This window comes from Silurus meridionalis, chromosome 20, assembly GCF_014805685.1.
Source record: "Silurus meridionalis isolate SWU-2019-XX chromosome 20, ASM1480568v1, whole genome shotgun sequence".
In the NCBI taxonomy this organism is placed as follows: domain Eukaryota; kingdom Metazoa; phylum Chordata; class Actinopteri; order Siluriformes; family Siluridae; genus Silurus; species Silurus meridionalis.
This window is the reverse complement of record NC_060903.1, coordinates 7,842,501-7,858,538: the sequence shown is the minus strand read 5'-3', so window position 1 is coordinate 7,858,538 and position 16,038 is coordinate 7,842,501. Positions and strand designations below refer to the sequence as shown.

The following is a 16,038-nucleotide window of genomic DNA, read 5'->3' as shown; positions in this document are numbered from 1 at the left end:
ACAACACCTTAATAAACTTAATAAACACCATTTCTATCTCTGTATAACCACATAAAATGATCTCTTATAAACCCACCACCTATTATTTTTAGTATTAAATTATAACATTCCATCTAGTACAATGCAAATAGCTTCATTATAACTCCTCTTCTCTAAAAAAGTTTCAATTAAAATTGTAAAATTTACAATTACATTTTTTAAAACCAACTCTACTATTTGCTCCTCTCTACCATCTATCTTTATTTAACTTGTAATGTAAATTGATCTTTTAGCTTATCCAATCAAAAAGTTCAACAAATTACTTTTTCTCATTTTGGATGCTGTATAATATGGACCAAAAATAAAGCTTTGAAGAGAAAATGTCTCACCAAAACGTGAGCTTTGTGTTTTTTTCTAAGGGAGTGGAACATGCTTTCTCCAGTACAGAGAACCACCTTCTTGGGCTCAGTGTGGGACTCGACCTTGTTATGGGCACAATCGTCTCCCGCCCAGATCGAAGTCATCCACACTTCAGTCAAGAGACTAAAAGTAGGCCAGTTCCAGTGGCTGCTTGGTCTCAAGGCACAACGAGGATCATAGTGTCAGGACCTCTTCCCACTTACCAGCAAAGGGGCTGAGAAGTTTAGTAGACTTTTTCCACTAAATGAATGGTTATAGTCATGGTGTCGAAAGCACAAACTTCTTTGTTAATAACTGGAACTGTTTCTGGGAGCGCCCTAGGTTCTTCCTCCCTGATGGCCTGCACCCCAGCAGAGTTGGAGCAGCAGTCCTATCAGATAACATCTCTAGGATACTTCACACCATCTGACTGGTAAGACATCAGGCAATTTACGACTATGAGAACACTTATACAACAAACCAAATAGTTACAAGTGAGCACACAGCCCAGTTTACAGAAACCGTATCTATTTCCCGTGTATTAAAACCAAGAATTAAATACACAAGATCCAGAAATAATCTTATTGCAGTTAAAACTGAAAAATGCCAGATAAGCAAACACAAAAAAGTTCTAAAGTTTGGTCTTTTAAACATTAGATCACTTGCACCCAAAGCACTGATTGTAAATGAGATGATCACAGAGAATAATCTCGATGCACACTGTCTCACTGAGACCTGGATTAAACCATATGATTATATGGGTCTAAACGAGTCGACAGCGTCAGGATATGTTTATAAGCATTAGCCCCATCAGACTGGTCGTGGGGGAGGAGGTGTAGCAACCATTTATAGTGCTCTTCTTAATGTTAGTCAGAGATTAGAATTCAGCTTTAAATCATTTGAAGTGCTCGTTCTTAAAATTGTACATACACAGAAAACCCCTATCTCTCGCTCTGGTCATCATGTACAGACCCCCAGGGCCCTACGCTGATTTTCTTCATTAGTTTGCTTGTTTTCATTCAGACCTCTTGATCAATTTTGATAAAGTGCTGCTTGTAGGAGATTTTAATATTCATGTAGATGATGTAAACAATGCCCTAAGATTATCATTTGTTGACTTAATAGTCTGGAAATTACGGTAATAAGTGCACCCTGATATAAGCCGCACACTGAATTTTACAAGGATTTTTATTTTGAACATAAATAAGCCGCACTTGTCTATAAGCCGCAGTGAAAACTGAAACTAATGAACTTTACACAGGTTTTAACGAAAGACAGTGCCTGTTACACGGCTTGTATCTAAACAGTAACCTACCAAGAAAGTCATTGTTTACTGTCTTCCTCCTTCCTTTCACAACAATTTCTCCCAAGAGTTTTTCTTTTGGCATGGTCGTGCGTTTAAGAATCACCATCGATGAAGCTTTTCTCCCGAAGCCGTGCAGATAAGAACACAGGTGAAGTGCGTTTTTTCCTGTCCGGTTGTTTTCAGCGTGATAAATGATTCGCCTTTCCTGTTGACAGTCCGAGTGAGCGGCAGGTCAAACGTCAGAGGAACCTCATCCATATTTATGATGTGGTGCGGCCCGATTCAGTGGGAGCGCGATTTAATATAAAGAGTTTCATTGGTTCACCTGAACCCGTTCGGCAATTTCAATGGTCTAATGTTATGGGTCTCAGTTTTTTGGCGGTGGGAAGCTTGTGAAACCGGGAAAAACCCAGGAAAAATCCATATATTAGCCGCTTCGTTGTTTAAGCCACGGGGTTCCAAGCATGGGAAAAAAGTAGCAGCTTATAGTCCGAAAAATACGGTAAATTCTTTTGGGGTTAAACAAAGCGTCACCAGACCAACTCATCGTTTTAACCACACACTAGACCTAATAATATCTCACGGAGCAGATGTCACTGATATAGATATTTTTCCCCAGAGTGATGACATCACAGACCATTATTTCATACTGTACACACTATGGGTAGAGCAGATTAGCCATGTTTCACCACGTTATCGACTTGGTAGGACTATTGTTCCGACCACTAAGGACAGATTTATAAATAACCTGCCTGATTTATCTCAATTTCTCACTAAACCCATAACTGCTAATAATCTTGATAAAATGGCTAACGACATGGACCTTATCCTCACTAGCACATTAGACACTGTTGCCCCCTTCCAGTTAAAGAAGGTTAGAGAACAAACACCTGCACCTTGATATAATAGTCATACGCATGCCCTCAAGAAAACAGCCCGTAATCTGGAGAGAAAACGGAGGAAAACTAAATTGGAGGTATTTAGAATTGTGTATAAAGACAGTATGCTCAACTACAGACAGGTGCTAAAAGCTGCTAGAGCTGAACACCTGAGCAAACTCATAGAAAACAACAAAAACAATCCAGGTTCCTTTTCAGTACAGTAGCTAAATTAACTACAAATCAGGTATCTGAAAAATGTGTTCCATCACAGTTTAGTAGTGAAGACTTTATGAATTTCTTCACTGAAAAAACTGATAGCATTAGAAAAACAATTGTGGTGGTCCAACCTCTGACAGCATCTCCTGACACAATCTCACTTACACCAACTCCACAACTACACTGCTTTACATGTACAGGACAGGAAGAGCTGTATAATGTTATTACCAAAGCTAAATCAACAACATGTCAGTTAGATGACAATATTCAAAAATCATATCAACCAAGTTACAAAATCAGCCTTCTTTCACCTTAGAAATATTTCTAAGCTAAGAAAAATGTTATCTATATCCGATGCAGAGAAGCGAGTCCATGCATTCATGACCTCCAGAATAGACTATTGTAATGCATTACTAGGTGGATGTCGTGCATCACTAATAAACAAGCTTCAGTTAGTTCAGAATGCGGCAGCCAGAGTTCTCACAAGGTCAAGAAAATATGAGCATATAACCGCAATCTTATCATCCCTGCACTGGCTACCTGTCAAGTTTCGAATCGACTACAAACTACTGCTTCTTTCTTATGAAACACTAAATGGTTTAGCTCCCATGTATCTATCCAGTCTTTTAACACGCTACAATCCGTCACACTCCCTGAGATCTCAAAACTCTGGACTTCTAGTAGTTCCTAGAATAGCAAAGTCCACTAAAGGCAGTAGATCATTTTCACATTTAGCTCCTAAACTTTGGAAGTGTCTTCCTGACAGTGTTCGGGTTCAGACACACTCTCCCAGTTTAAGTGCAGATTAAAAACGTATCTTTTTAGCAAAGCCTACACATAACATATGTCTCACATCATAACCTTGTGCTCCAGAACATCTGATCACATGCACATCATCAACTTGTGCTGTTAATATCATGCAGTGTTTAAGATTATGCCACTATGTTTTTCATTGCCGTATTTTCCGGACTATAAGCCACTACTTTTTTCCCACGCTTTGAATTCCGTGGCTTAAACAACAAAGCGGCTCACAAACTTCAAGCCAAAAAAACTGAGCCCCATAACATTAGACCATTGAAATTGCCGAACGGGTTCAGGTAAACCAATGAAACTCTTTATATTAAATCGTGCTCCCACTGAATCGGGGCACACCACATCATAAATATGGATGAGGTTCCTGTGACGTTTGACCTGCCGCTCACTCGGACTGTCAACAGGAAAGGAGAATCATTCGTCAAGCTGAAAACAACCGGGCATGAAAAAAAACACACTTCACCTGTGTTCTGAGCTGCACGGCATCGGGAAAAAAAACTTCACCGATGGTGATCACGACTATGCCAAAAGATAAACTCTCGAGAGAAATAGTTGTGAAAGGAAGGAGGAAGACAGTGAACAATGACTTTCTTGGTAGGCTACTGTTTAGATACAAGCCGTGTAACAGGCACTGTCTTTCATTAAAGCCTGTGTAAAGTTCATTAGTTTCAGACTGCGGCTTATAGACAGGTGCGGCTTATGTTCAAAATAAAAATCTTTGTAAAATTCAGCGAGTGCGGCTTATATTTGGGTGCGCTTAATAGTCCGGAAATTATGGTACCAGTAGGTTTTTTTGCACCTATTACAATTATATAGGAATTATTTCCCCAAGTGCCAGTGCCAGTGCCACTGTGCTGGAGATGCAACCTGCATTTGCTGGAGCATTTTTTTTTACCTTCTTTTACAACTACTGTTTGTCTTGTCTAGGCAGAGTCTTTACTGAAAGCCCTGCTTTCAATTTATCCAGTGTTACCTCCAGTTTGCCATTGCTATAGCAGAAAACTGTTCTAGTGGTCCAACATAAAGAAGTAAAGCTATTCTTAGAGTAGCAACTACTACAGTAACGTCCAACCAGTAAGATCTAATGTCTAATCCTAACTATTTGATTAGATAAACACTAACTGTAAATGCCCACGCTGTTATATTGTAAAAGTGGATTCCCAGTGGTGAATAAGAGAAGTTAAAAAAATATTTTACATTTTAGAGAATTGTGTTTTACATAAAGCCATTATAAGAACATTGCACAATAAGCAGAACGCAGCAGGTTTTATTAAGGGAGGACGTAATCTGATTTGCTCTTATCATACCTGCACATGGTCTTAAAATCAACGTATCTAGACAAAAAAAAAAATACATCTTCACTTTATTATGGTGATAAGTGTAAATATGATTTATTACCATTGCCTTTATCACAAAGTAAGTCTTTGAAATACAGACTAGAATCCATTCTGTATATAAACTGTACACGAAAGCAAGGCACTATGCTGTACATTTACAGTGTTTCATTCATTAATTCATCTCCTTCTATATTCCCTCCTGTTAATACAAGTAATGACTCTAGAACCATTAATGGGAGAGATCATCTGACAACAGCCAAAGTTCATTCAGACAGTAAAAGGAACTTAGATATGTGTAAACTCCACAGGAGATGGAAAAGACTAGAGCAACTTGAAAATTCGAAGAATACACTCCCTTAGGCTACATTTTCCTCAAGCACACAGCACTGTCCCAGGAAAGGTTGGGAAGACAAAAAAAAAAAAAAACAGACTTTATTAGCTTTATTTTAATATTAAGAAGATAACGGAACAGCTGTTGTCGGAAAAGATACGGAACCTTACTGCACAGCACAGTTTATAGAAATGTGAGATCACACACAGTGGTGACTGTTGAAAGTGCATAGGAACAAAACACATCAACATCAGAGACAGACACCACAGCAGGTAAACACTTTTAAACTTAGTGTGCCATTTGGCATGACCCACATCACCCTGTTGTCATGACAATCCGAAGTCACACAACCCAAGTGCACACAGGACCATAACTGTGAAAGAATCATAACTACTGAGAGGCGATTAAAAGAGTCCTTTGGCTTTTTTGAGGTTGACTTGTTTCCACCCTGGCAAGGCTTCATAATCTTCTCTCTTCATCTCCAGGGCTTTCTGAAAAACAGAACACATGTATTGTATGAAAAACTCTCATATGGTAAAAATAAATACAAGCAACTATCTTTTCCACTAATAATATCTAGGAATCACACCAGACCCCAATAATACTAACCACGTCTTCTATAAGCCACTGTGCACTCACACCTCAGAGGGGTGAAACACTGGTTAAAACAGAAGGCCAACATCCAATATGATGACTACCATCAACAGTTACCAATGATGAATAAATAAATTAAATGTTTCTCTGTGCTCCAGAGAAAACATGTTTTGCCCCTAGTAGCTATTATGTAACAGCAGAGCATTAGGTAGTGGGTGGAAATTTGCAGGAGACCAAATTCAATAAAAATAAATAATAATTTATTAGGAAGGCTTCATGTAGGGAGACATTTAAAATTAATTGAACAACACCCTTAAGTTTTCCACCACAGAAAATGTTCAAGACAGAAGATTGTACACTCTGTGTGAAATTAAATGTAACTACAGATGATTAAGCAAAATGATGTGCCATTCATTGATACAATAATGTGTGTTTTATTCCTAATTTAATCATGAGAATGTTATGGCTTAAAAGTGTAATTTCTTATAGTTTCTGTTATCCCTTCTTGCTCCAAAATGCTCCACCAAAAAAAAAAATAAATAAATAAATATATTTAAGATTACATAAACAACTATGCACAAATACATTTATTAATAATATGCTCAAATATGATGAAGCAAATTCAAGTTTAAATGTTTTTAAAAGCCTGATTTGCCCTGCATTTCATTTAGAAATTCAATTCTTACAGGAGCATTTGGTTTAACAAACATGTAATGAATTTTATTGGCCAGCAGATGTCAGTGTATTGTCAAATAACAGCATCGAACAGTTTTTCCGAGACACATTATTCTCAGTGCATGAAAGGTTCAGGATGTGGTCATGCTTGTCAAGTGAAAAGCTTTTGAAAACTTGCAATCGAGTATGCACAGAAGCATCCAACCATATATTTACTGTCTGTAATATCGTGACTTATCTGAGGAAACATCATTAAATCAGCATAGGTGTGAAAGAAGGCAATATAAAGAACACAAAACAGATTTTATTAGTGAAGAAAAAGTGAAGCAGTGCATGGTAATCATTCTGTGCTTTTTTGTGAGGTCCAGTGGTTAAAAGAAATATACTCACCAACTCAGAAATCCTTACAAACCAGACTAGAGTATAAAAAGCAAAGTCAGACTCTAGACACTGGTATGAAATAAAAAAGGTCTCTATTGCTTCCCAATTGATATATATTAGCCAGAGATAGTGACTGGTCATGAAGAGTGGTCTCACCTCAAAGTCCTCATCAGATAGGTAGATTTCAAGGCGCAGAGGGTCCACACCGTGTGGAAGGGGCCGACTCTGCAGTGCTGCAAGAGGATAAATGCTTTGACAAAGGCGAGCCAAAACATCCTCCACCAGGGTGATCTGGTTACACATCTCTCCCTCCTACACACATGTACACACAAGAACACACAGTAGGTCCAATTAAAAAGGTTAAGCACTGAACAACTGTAAATAATAATCTAACACTGCAGACATATACGTTTTATTATAGTGATATAATATTACCAAGAACTACAACGTGCTCTTCTAACCAACTTTCATTAGTTCCCATAAATAAATGTGTTGCCTGTTACCTATATAAACACATACATACTGTACACTGCATATAGTTTACTGATGCAAACTGGTTTTACCTCCTTCACATTACCTGCAGAGCTGATTGAGCAGTTTTTTCGAAGACATCCTGTTCCTCTAAAACCTTGTGTCCTACACTGAAATTTTTATTACACGTGAGCAATCTTTTGGACCTTTGCGCAGTCTCACCTCTTCCATGACTTCTGTGATTTCCTCCCGATGCTCCCAGCTGGGGAACATGTTGGTAAATGTAAGAGGCTCCAGGCCAGCATGGATCAAATATGACTTCTGAGGATTTTGCTCATTCTTTTCTAAAAGAAGAAAGTAAATCCAAAGTAATGTAAGAAAAAAAAAATTAAAGAAAAGCTGTTATGTATCAACAAAAGCAGGTCTTCATATATCACTAAAAACAGAACAGTGCAGTAGCTTCAGCGATAATCATGTCTGAGGGCTTTGTAGCACACTTCAGAGAACACACAAAATGAAAATGTTCTTTTATACAGAAGGAGCAGCACCTGTTAGTGGCCCACACCTCATCATCACCACTCAGACTGGTGTTTAACAGCCAGAACACTGATTAACACAAGATCCATAACACAAGGTGGTTTATTTACTCCATGATCCCTTTTTCATCCTAAAATGTCTCGTATGATGTGTATGTAAATGATGTATTATTGCTAAATGTCTAAGTGTACACATTGTCCAATATAAGTGCAACTGCAGACAAAGAAGACAATCAAATTATCTTCCCTCAAGTGTGTTCTTTTTTTTACTGAATGTTTTACAGCTTTTCCAATGTATATGTTCAGTGGAAAAACAGTATAAGTAGGGCACTGTAAACTTCATTTTTTATATCATAAATGCAGCTGCCAAACGTCCTATAACAGTGCGTTTGCAATAGTTTTCCCCAACAGCATTCTTAGTCTACCACTTCTTCTACTTTTGGCTGCTCCCGTTAGGGGTCGCCACAGCAGATCATCCGTCTCCATACCACCCTGTCCTCTACATCTGCCTCTTTCACACCAACTACCTGCATGTCTTCACTCACCACATCCATGAACCTCCTCTTTGGCCTTCCTCTTTTCCTCCATCCTCAGCATTCTTCTACCAATATAACTCATGTCCCTCCTCTGCACATGTCCAAATCATCTCAATCTCGCCTCCCTCACCTTGTCACCAAAACGTCCTACATGGGCTGTCCCTCTAATAAACTCATTTCTAATTTTGTCCATCGTCGTCACTCCCAACGAAAACCTTAACATCTTCAGCTCTGCTACCTCCAGCTCCACCTCCTGTCTTTAACTTAATGCCACTGTCTATAATCCATACAACATCGCAGGTCTCACCACAGTCCTATAAACCATTCTTAGTCTACCACTAATGAGCCATTTAAGATCACAAAAAGTTCTCACTGTTAACAAGCATATCTTCATCTACATTTTAGTTCAACAAAACACTTATTCTGATGAGAAAACATCTACACCACATACTTCTGGTACAATTTTGTGCTGTTTATATGAACTCTACAGCATGATCACGTCTCACCTCTGCAGTAACGCAGCACTGTTTCCATGGCGCATTTCCTGTCAGCATCCCAGCGAATCCGGGCTGAACCGGGTGTTTCTGTGTCTTGTGGCCACCAGCCCTGCCACAGGTACACCTCGTGATAGTTATCCACCAGGAACAGAGCTAAAGGAGAGAAAAAAAAAATTATTGTATGTTTTTTTTTTTCCACCACATTTAAAAATAACTGTGTAACCAAATTGCAAAAGAGATATATATCACTGCTCTTCAAAAGTCGATTTAATATTTTTTTTAAAAAGCCGAAAAAAAGGATAAAAAGATCTGTAATGCAAGTGGTGCTTTAAAAATAAATGCTAAACACAAAGCCTTTTGTTTATGCTGTACATTCTGCTCAAATGTGATTTTGTTCATTCATACAGGCAAAAACCTGATCAAACTATATGCTGAGAAACTTCTCCAGGTTATGTATAATCCTAACATTCAGAGATCTTAACAACGGTTGTCCATAAACTTCTAACTGCATAAATTGTTGATTACAATCTTCTCTTAAAATTGAGCAACCAACAACCCCTTGAATATTCACAAATTTATTTACAACTGGGGCAGTCTAAAGTAGTAAATCCACTTACTAGCTGTTGATAAAACTGGAAAATTAACAAACTTTGTACATGCACTAAGCCAAGCTCTGGTATTGTACCAGAGATGCTGTTGAGCTAAAAACCAAAAAAAAATAGCCAAAAGCTATAAACCCACATGTACCCCAATAGGTACAAACTGGTATGAAAGCCTATATTCCTATGACTGGGGATCCCAGTAGATTTTTTTTTGTTACATTTATTAATTTTTTTATTTTGAAAAATAATCTGATGATTTAGTTAAAAAAAAAAAAAAAAAAAAAAAAAAGCTTTATTTTTATAAATCTGTATCAAAATTACAAAGCACAATATGTAGTGTAAATTTTGCATGTATACAAACACACACACACACACACACACACACACACACACACACACACACACACACACACACACACACATACACACACACACACACACACACACACACACACACACAGGTATTTCTATTTTTTGTATATTTAGGTACATTTTACATTGATCTATGTATAAATTCAGTATAAATTCACAAAGAAGATTATAAAGATTCCCATATGGGGCGCTTTAATTACCGGGCTGTGGTGCAGAATACAGGTCTTCCTGAAGGAAGGGGAACGCGCTGACCAGGTCTGGAGTTCTGGATGGGTAGAAGAATTGCTGAGCCACAAACTCACCTGAAGAACTACTTAACTGGAAGAGACGTGGAGTGAAGTTAAACTTTCCTGGATCTACAAAAAAAAATGACAAATTATTAATTGTTTTAATAAGTAACAAGTTGGATTTACAGACGTTCATGAATTTAAATTAAATGCAACAAAAATTGCATTTGTTTATGCGAAATGTGAAAATGCTGTACCTTGAAGCATGCAGTCATAGGCCTTACGGTCCTTCCTGCCCAACGCCTCCCAGAATTCCATGGGCTCTGCCCCTTCTTCACACTCATATATGGTGAGGTTGCAGCTGCTGTGCAGGCCTGCCTCCAGTGGACGCCTTAGAGACATAAAATAACTTTTGTTCCATTCAATAACTACTCTAATTATTACTCAAGCTTAGCCTCTATAATTTAACCCAGTAAAATACAGTAAATACGGGGGTGGACAAATCAAAAAGCCTGGTGTTAATGGACTTTTATATTAAAAGTCAGCACATTTTTTTCCCTTTACTCATTCAAGAACCAGAGAAAGAAAACATCTACTTCCAATTTATAATTGCCAAACAATCCTTCTCAATTGATCTCTTTCATTTGATATTTAAACTAGAATCTAATATTGTTTACATTCCAAAGATGTTATATTTGCAATTTGTTCTAAATTGATACAAATAGAGATACTTATCAGAAAGGCACAAGGCATCAAGATTAAAAATAAACATGAAAGTGGGATATCAAAATGTCAGATTTGATCCTTAAATAAAGACTATGCTCGTGTCTTTAGCAATTACTACAAGTTTTTTTATATTTGAGAAAAAAAATTACCAATATTTGACCAGTGAAACAACAATAAATCAAATGTGAGCAGGATTATGAAAATAAAATTAATAAATAAAATTGCGCATTTTTGTTTAAGACCAATTATAACCTAAAGTTAAATAAATAGATAAAATTCTAGTCCATGTCCACTTTGAGTATAAATCTGAACATGCATATGCAAATTTGATCTTTCATCAGCACAAATGTTTTTTGGGGGAAAAGAAGGCTACATTATATTAACCCTTTCATGGATTTGCTTACTTTGTTGAATTTATATTAATGCACAAAATGAGCTTTTCAGCCTAGTTAGCTTGTGTTCTTGGTCTAGACAGTACACTGGAGCTTTGACATTCCTGTGAGCAAATTAATGAATAAGTAAATATTTTGTCAGAGCAGAAAATCTTCTTAACTCACTGTTCTTTGATCTTTTCGGCAGCTGTGTTTGCCACTGCGCGGGTGTGTGCTTGTGCCTTACAGCCATGCCACAGGTAGATAAGGGCTTTGTTAACGTTCAACAGAATCATTGAGGTCCGAGAGCGTAGACTACTGCAGTGACACGCTACCTCCAGCAGATGGCCCTCAACTGGTATCTCACCACGAACACAGTACAACCTCCATTCACCTTGAGAGATTGAGGAAAAGAGAGAATACATCGAATGACTAATTTGATGCTGTTTCTCCGACATGCAAACTGTTATAGTGCTGCTACGTATTTAAATGTCCACACTAATCAAGGTTTAGTAGGCTTAAACGAAATTGTCCTTACTCTGAACGTTCTCTTCCTCTTCTTCCCTTTTCCCACAATGCACAATCATACCACCATTGAAGCACTGCAGGAAGCATGGTGGCTCTTTGCCCTGCTGCACCTGCACCTGTAAATAACAGCACTATAATGTATTAAATATAGCACTATACTGTATAAAAGCACTATATTACTGTACCGTGATTTACTGCATGTTTGCTCCAGTTTCTATTAAACTAGCCTTATTTCAAAGCCTACGTCTCCAGTGTCACCAAGAGATGATCTATAAACACTGCTAATTAACAATAGTTAAATATAAGTTATTTATACTTAAGCTATTTCACAAAATTTCTTATAACTGGGTATATTTGAGACAGCAGGCCCTTCTTCAGTTGCCAGTTTGTACTGGAATAAAATGTATAGCTGTATTTACTCAGCAAAAATACGCATTATTACTTTCTACAGCTACATAACTCTAAACATGGCTAATTGTTTATAGCCCATCAAGCTTACGTAGAAACTTTATTAATTTTGAATGCCATACTTTAACTAATACGTTTTTAACAGTCTAAATATTTTTGCTGAAGGTTTATATGCATATACATTAACTCACATTCACACTTACAGACACACTTATGGACACATTCGCAGCCACACACAAATACACACCTGTGCTCCTCTCTCCTCATCCAGTTCAATGGTCATCAATGCAGAAGTTCCTTTTTCACTGACTGTACAGTTCCTGCCTTGCCAGAAGAAATAGCAGCACTTCTCTCGCCCTGGACCAGCACTGCGAACCTGCTCTGGCTTCTGCCTGTTGCCCACTAAATGCATACAAAATACCATGTTTTTTTAAGTTTACTTTCATGTTTTTTGTCACATTTCTCCAGTGCCAGGCTTCTTCTTTTTAACATGATCGCTACAGAGAGGTTAATTAGCAACATTTCCTTGTAGCTAATTTCACTGCTGTGCATTATCAAACGACACATAACACACACCGAAGGAAGTACCACCTTCAATTGATACTCACCTGCTACGCTCACCATGTACTTCCATTTCACTACATAGGCATCTCCTTCATGAAACTGGCCAATGCTCTGCTTGGGCAGCCGACTATAATCAAATTCCAGGATGTGCCAGACATCCACACTGAGCGTGCTAATTTCCAGAGAGCGCAGATGGTCCTCAGAACATCCGCTTTCAACTGGGCCATGACCGCGGCCAACGTTCTGCCCTTCCAGAACCATGCTGATGGGGGACTGGAGCACTGGGAGCATCAACCCCACATCATAAGCAGCAGACTCCAGACGAGAGGGTGTACTTAGGGCAAGCTAATATGGGTAAAGAGGGAAAAAAAATTTTAAAGGTAGTGAGATGTAATCTAAAAATTAATTAATCTTTAGTTAATCACTATCTTGCTCAATGTGCAATGTATACTGTTGCTGATATGGACTTTATTAAATATTCAATTAAATATGCTATGTAGCATAATTAGTTTTCAGGTGCACCTCTGGTCCTCAGCAACAATATAATTCATAGATACAACATATTAACAGTAGATTTATGGTTGGAGTAAAGCAGTCAGCCTTGATCTAATTTATTTTTCAGAAGATAAGGGACAACACCTTCTGCTCAAAGGAATGTTCACTGCTGCTCTTTGGAAGTGAATCAGTGCTCTCTCTCCAGTCCAGGAACTTCTCTCTGAACAAAGATGTCTCATTGTGTTCAGTCAATCTGCCAAATATCGCCCAGTCTGGACGGCCTTGACCTTTTCTGAACACACAGATATTTCATCATTTTAAACTGAGTGCAGATTATTTTGGCAGAGATAGAAAGGTTACTTTGTAAACTCGAATATTCTTAAAAACCTGGGTATGAGTGAATTGCATCCTCCCGGGTCGAGTGGGTTGATGTCACAGTTAGTGTAGTCAAAGATGCCATTCCACAGGTGCTTAGCCAGCTGGAAAGCCACCTTTCTCTGTGCCAGTGTGACATCTTTACCATGCCATACGTACACCTCACTGCCAAAATCTAATACCAGCACCTACACAAACACACATGTGCAAATAAGAAAGCAGACTCACACAAAAACTAAGGGCAGATGTTATTTAGATCTACCTAGCACCCAAAGAGTGAAAGAATAATTGCAAATAAATTTACTGACAAAACAATACAACCAGTGGAAAGCAAAACATTATGTGAACCAGAGATGTGATTAAAAACATATTCAGAATAAACAAGGAAAATGGGTATGAACGGGATTTTTTTGTATTAGAAATGGGATCTAGCAAAACACAACATTGCAGGATTTGAAGAACGCATAACAATGACCTGCAATGCATTATATTTCGGGAATTAAAACTAGTTAAATTTGTTAGATTGAAGATTGTACAGAGTGAAATAATATCTGCCTGAACAGGATCTATATATTTACAGGATTTACATATTCAACATGTCTAGATGAGGCCAATTATGAGCAAAGCTGAGGATGAAGAACTTTTAGCATCATAATTCACATATCATGCTGACAGTGGTGGCATTTCTATCTATATATTTTTTCCAGTGTTTTCAAGTTCTAAATATCTGAGTGGATTTAAATCCAAATGCAGATATTGATATGGATATTTGGAGCAATAAACAAATGCTGAAGCATGGCCTCATATCCCAAAGTTCGTAATATAATACAAAAACATTAGTTTAACCAAAAATAGAGTGCTTAGTGTTGTGCTAACAGATAAACAGGTACAGCAATGACCACAAGGCACAGATTAAAAAAGTTATCTGTAAATGTACCTTAAGGATTATATTTGAAAGTTGGTGTTAAAATGTTTTTTAATTTATACTTATTATACAGATTTTATTTATCTTAATATTTTCTATTAATAATGTATTATTATTTTTATTATTATTTTAATTATCTTTAAAAAATATGTGCATATGTATATAATTTAGATGCAACTTTCATACCTCTTTGGACCCCAGGAGTGAGCAACGAGGAACTTTACCCCAGAAATCATCATCAGGAAGCAATTTATCATCCACCAAACGAAAGATGCAATTTGTCTCTACAATCGCACTCTCAAAACACTCGTCCTCTTCTGGGGTTCCAGAGGCTGTTGTGACACAGGCACACTACGTGTTTGCAATTAAATGTAAAATAAATGTAATTGAAATCTAATACGATCATGTTTCGCTGTGTAGATTGTGGTGTTAGGAGCGTACGCTGATAGCTGGCTTGTCCTCCTAGAATTTTCCAAAACTCAGCTGCAGCAGGGCTTTCAGGATTCACCCCCTCTTCAATGGTGTCCACTTGCGTTGCCCGGCAACCGAGGTCATGGTTCAACTGGATAAAAGTGGCCAGCTCAGATGCCTATCACGCACGCACGCACGCACACGCACACGCACACGCACACGCACACGCACACACGCACACACACACACACACACACACACACACACACACACACACACACACACACACACACACACACACACACACACAGAGACACAGAGACAACCGAAAGAAGAAAAAAAAAAAAAAAGAGCTCATGACAAAGAGCTCAAGACTGAACTTTCATAGTCATTGCTAATAATTATATAATTAAATAAAAAAACATTTTGTAATTATTTACTTTATATAGTCATTTATTGCTTTTATTTTAGTTAAAGTATAGTTTTTTTTATAATATAATTTATATATAAAAAAAAAAAAAAAAGTCTGTACCTTTGCTTTCTCTATGACATTTGCAAACTCTCCTATCCAAACAAAACAGTTCTCAGGAGTAACCAGCAGAAAACAATCACCACTGTTCAAAGACGAGACCCTGGGTTCCACTAGTCTTGTCTGGACATGTCTACGTCCTGAAAAAACACAATAATAATTTAATTTTTATATATACACTGTATATATATATGAACATGTGTATTTCTTTTTCTTTTTGTTAATTGATAAAATAAATAACCATTTAAATACTTTGAACAGAAAAAAAATCTATCGAATCAATACTTGGTTTGACTACTCTTTTTACCCTTTGGCTTCAGTTTTTACTTTTGCACAATATAAGTCGTGGATTTTGTAAGATCAGAATCAAGGGCATTATTAACCAATTATATCAAGCAGCTGCTATTGGTCATCTTTCATATGAAAGTTGAAACACAGTCATTAAAGGTTAAAACACAGTCACTAACTGAAAAGCTTTGAAGCAGCTATGTTAGAGACTTAAAACTGGTAAAGACCAGCCAAACTCTGCTATTGAGGTGAGGTTGTAGAAGAC

At 37.5% G+C, this 16,038-nt stretch overlaps 1 protein-coding gene across 18 annotated transcripts in view; it reads right to left on the bottom strand.

Moving 5' to 3' along the window:
• Positions 1-5,357: 5,357 nt before the first annotated feature.
• The window catches only part of svilb (supervillin b), a 48,647-nt gene continuing 37,966 nt past the window's right edge, over positions 5,358-16,038 (bottom strand). For 17 of the 18 annotated variants that reach the window (XM_046876478.1, XM_046876479.1, XM_046876469.1 and 14 more), the window contains 15 exons: positions 15,489-15,625; positions 14,987-15,134; positions 14,732-14,877; positions 13,633-13,808; positions 13,390-13,537; positions 12,795-13,095; positions 12,434-12,588; positions 11,789-11,894; positions 11,437-11,644; positions 10,411-10,544; positions 10,127-10,282; positions 8,962-9,105; positions 7,606-7,727; positions 7,069-7,224; positions 5,358-5,753 (listed from right to left, as the gene is read on the bottom strand). In XM_046876478.1, the coding sequence (XP_046732434.1) occupies positions 5,667-5,753; positions 7,069-7,224; positions 7,606-7,727; positions 8,962-9,105; positions 10,127-10,282; positions 10,411-10,544; positions 11,437-11,644; positions 11,789-11,894; positions 12,434-12,588; positions 12,795-13,095; positions 13,390-13,537; positions 13,633-13,808; positions 14,732-14,877; positions 14,987-15,134; positions 15,489-15,625 (2,324 nt within the window). In that variant the 3' untranslated portion in view covers positions 5,358-5,666. Of the gene's footprint in view, positions 5,754-6,921; positions 6,948-7,068; positions 7,225-7,605; positions 7,728-8,961; positions 9,106-10,126; positions 10,283-10,410; positions 10,545-11,436; positions 11,645-11,788; positions 11,895-12,433; positions 12,589-12,794; positions 13,096-13,389; positions 13,538-13,632; positions 13,809-14,731; positions 14,878-14,986; positions 15,135-15,488; positions 15,626-16,038 lie in introns of all 18 variants that reach the window. The other variant, XM_046876470.1, reaches the window with a different exon arrangement.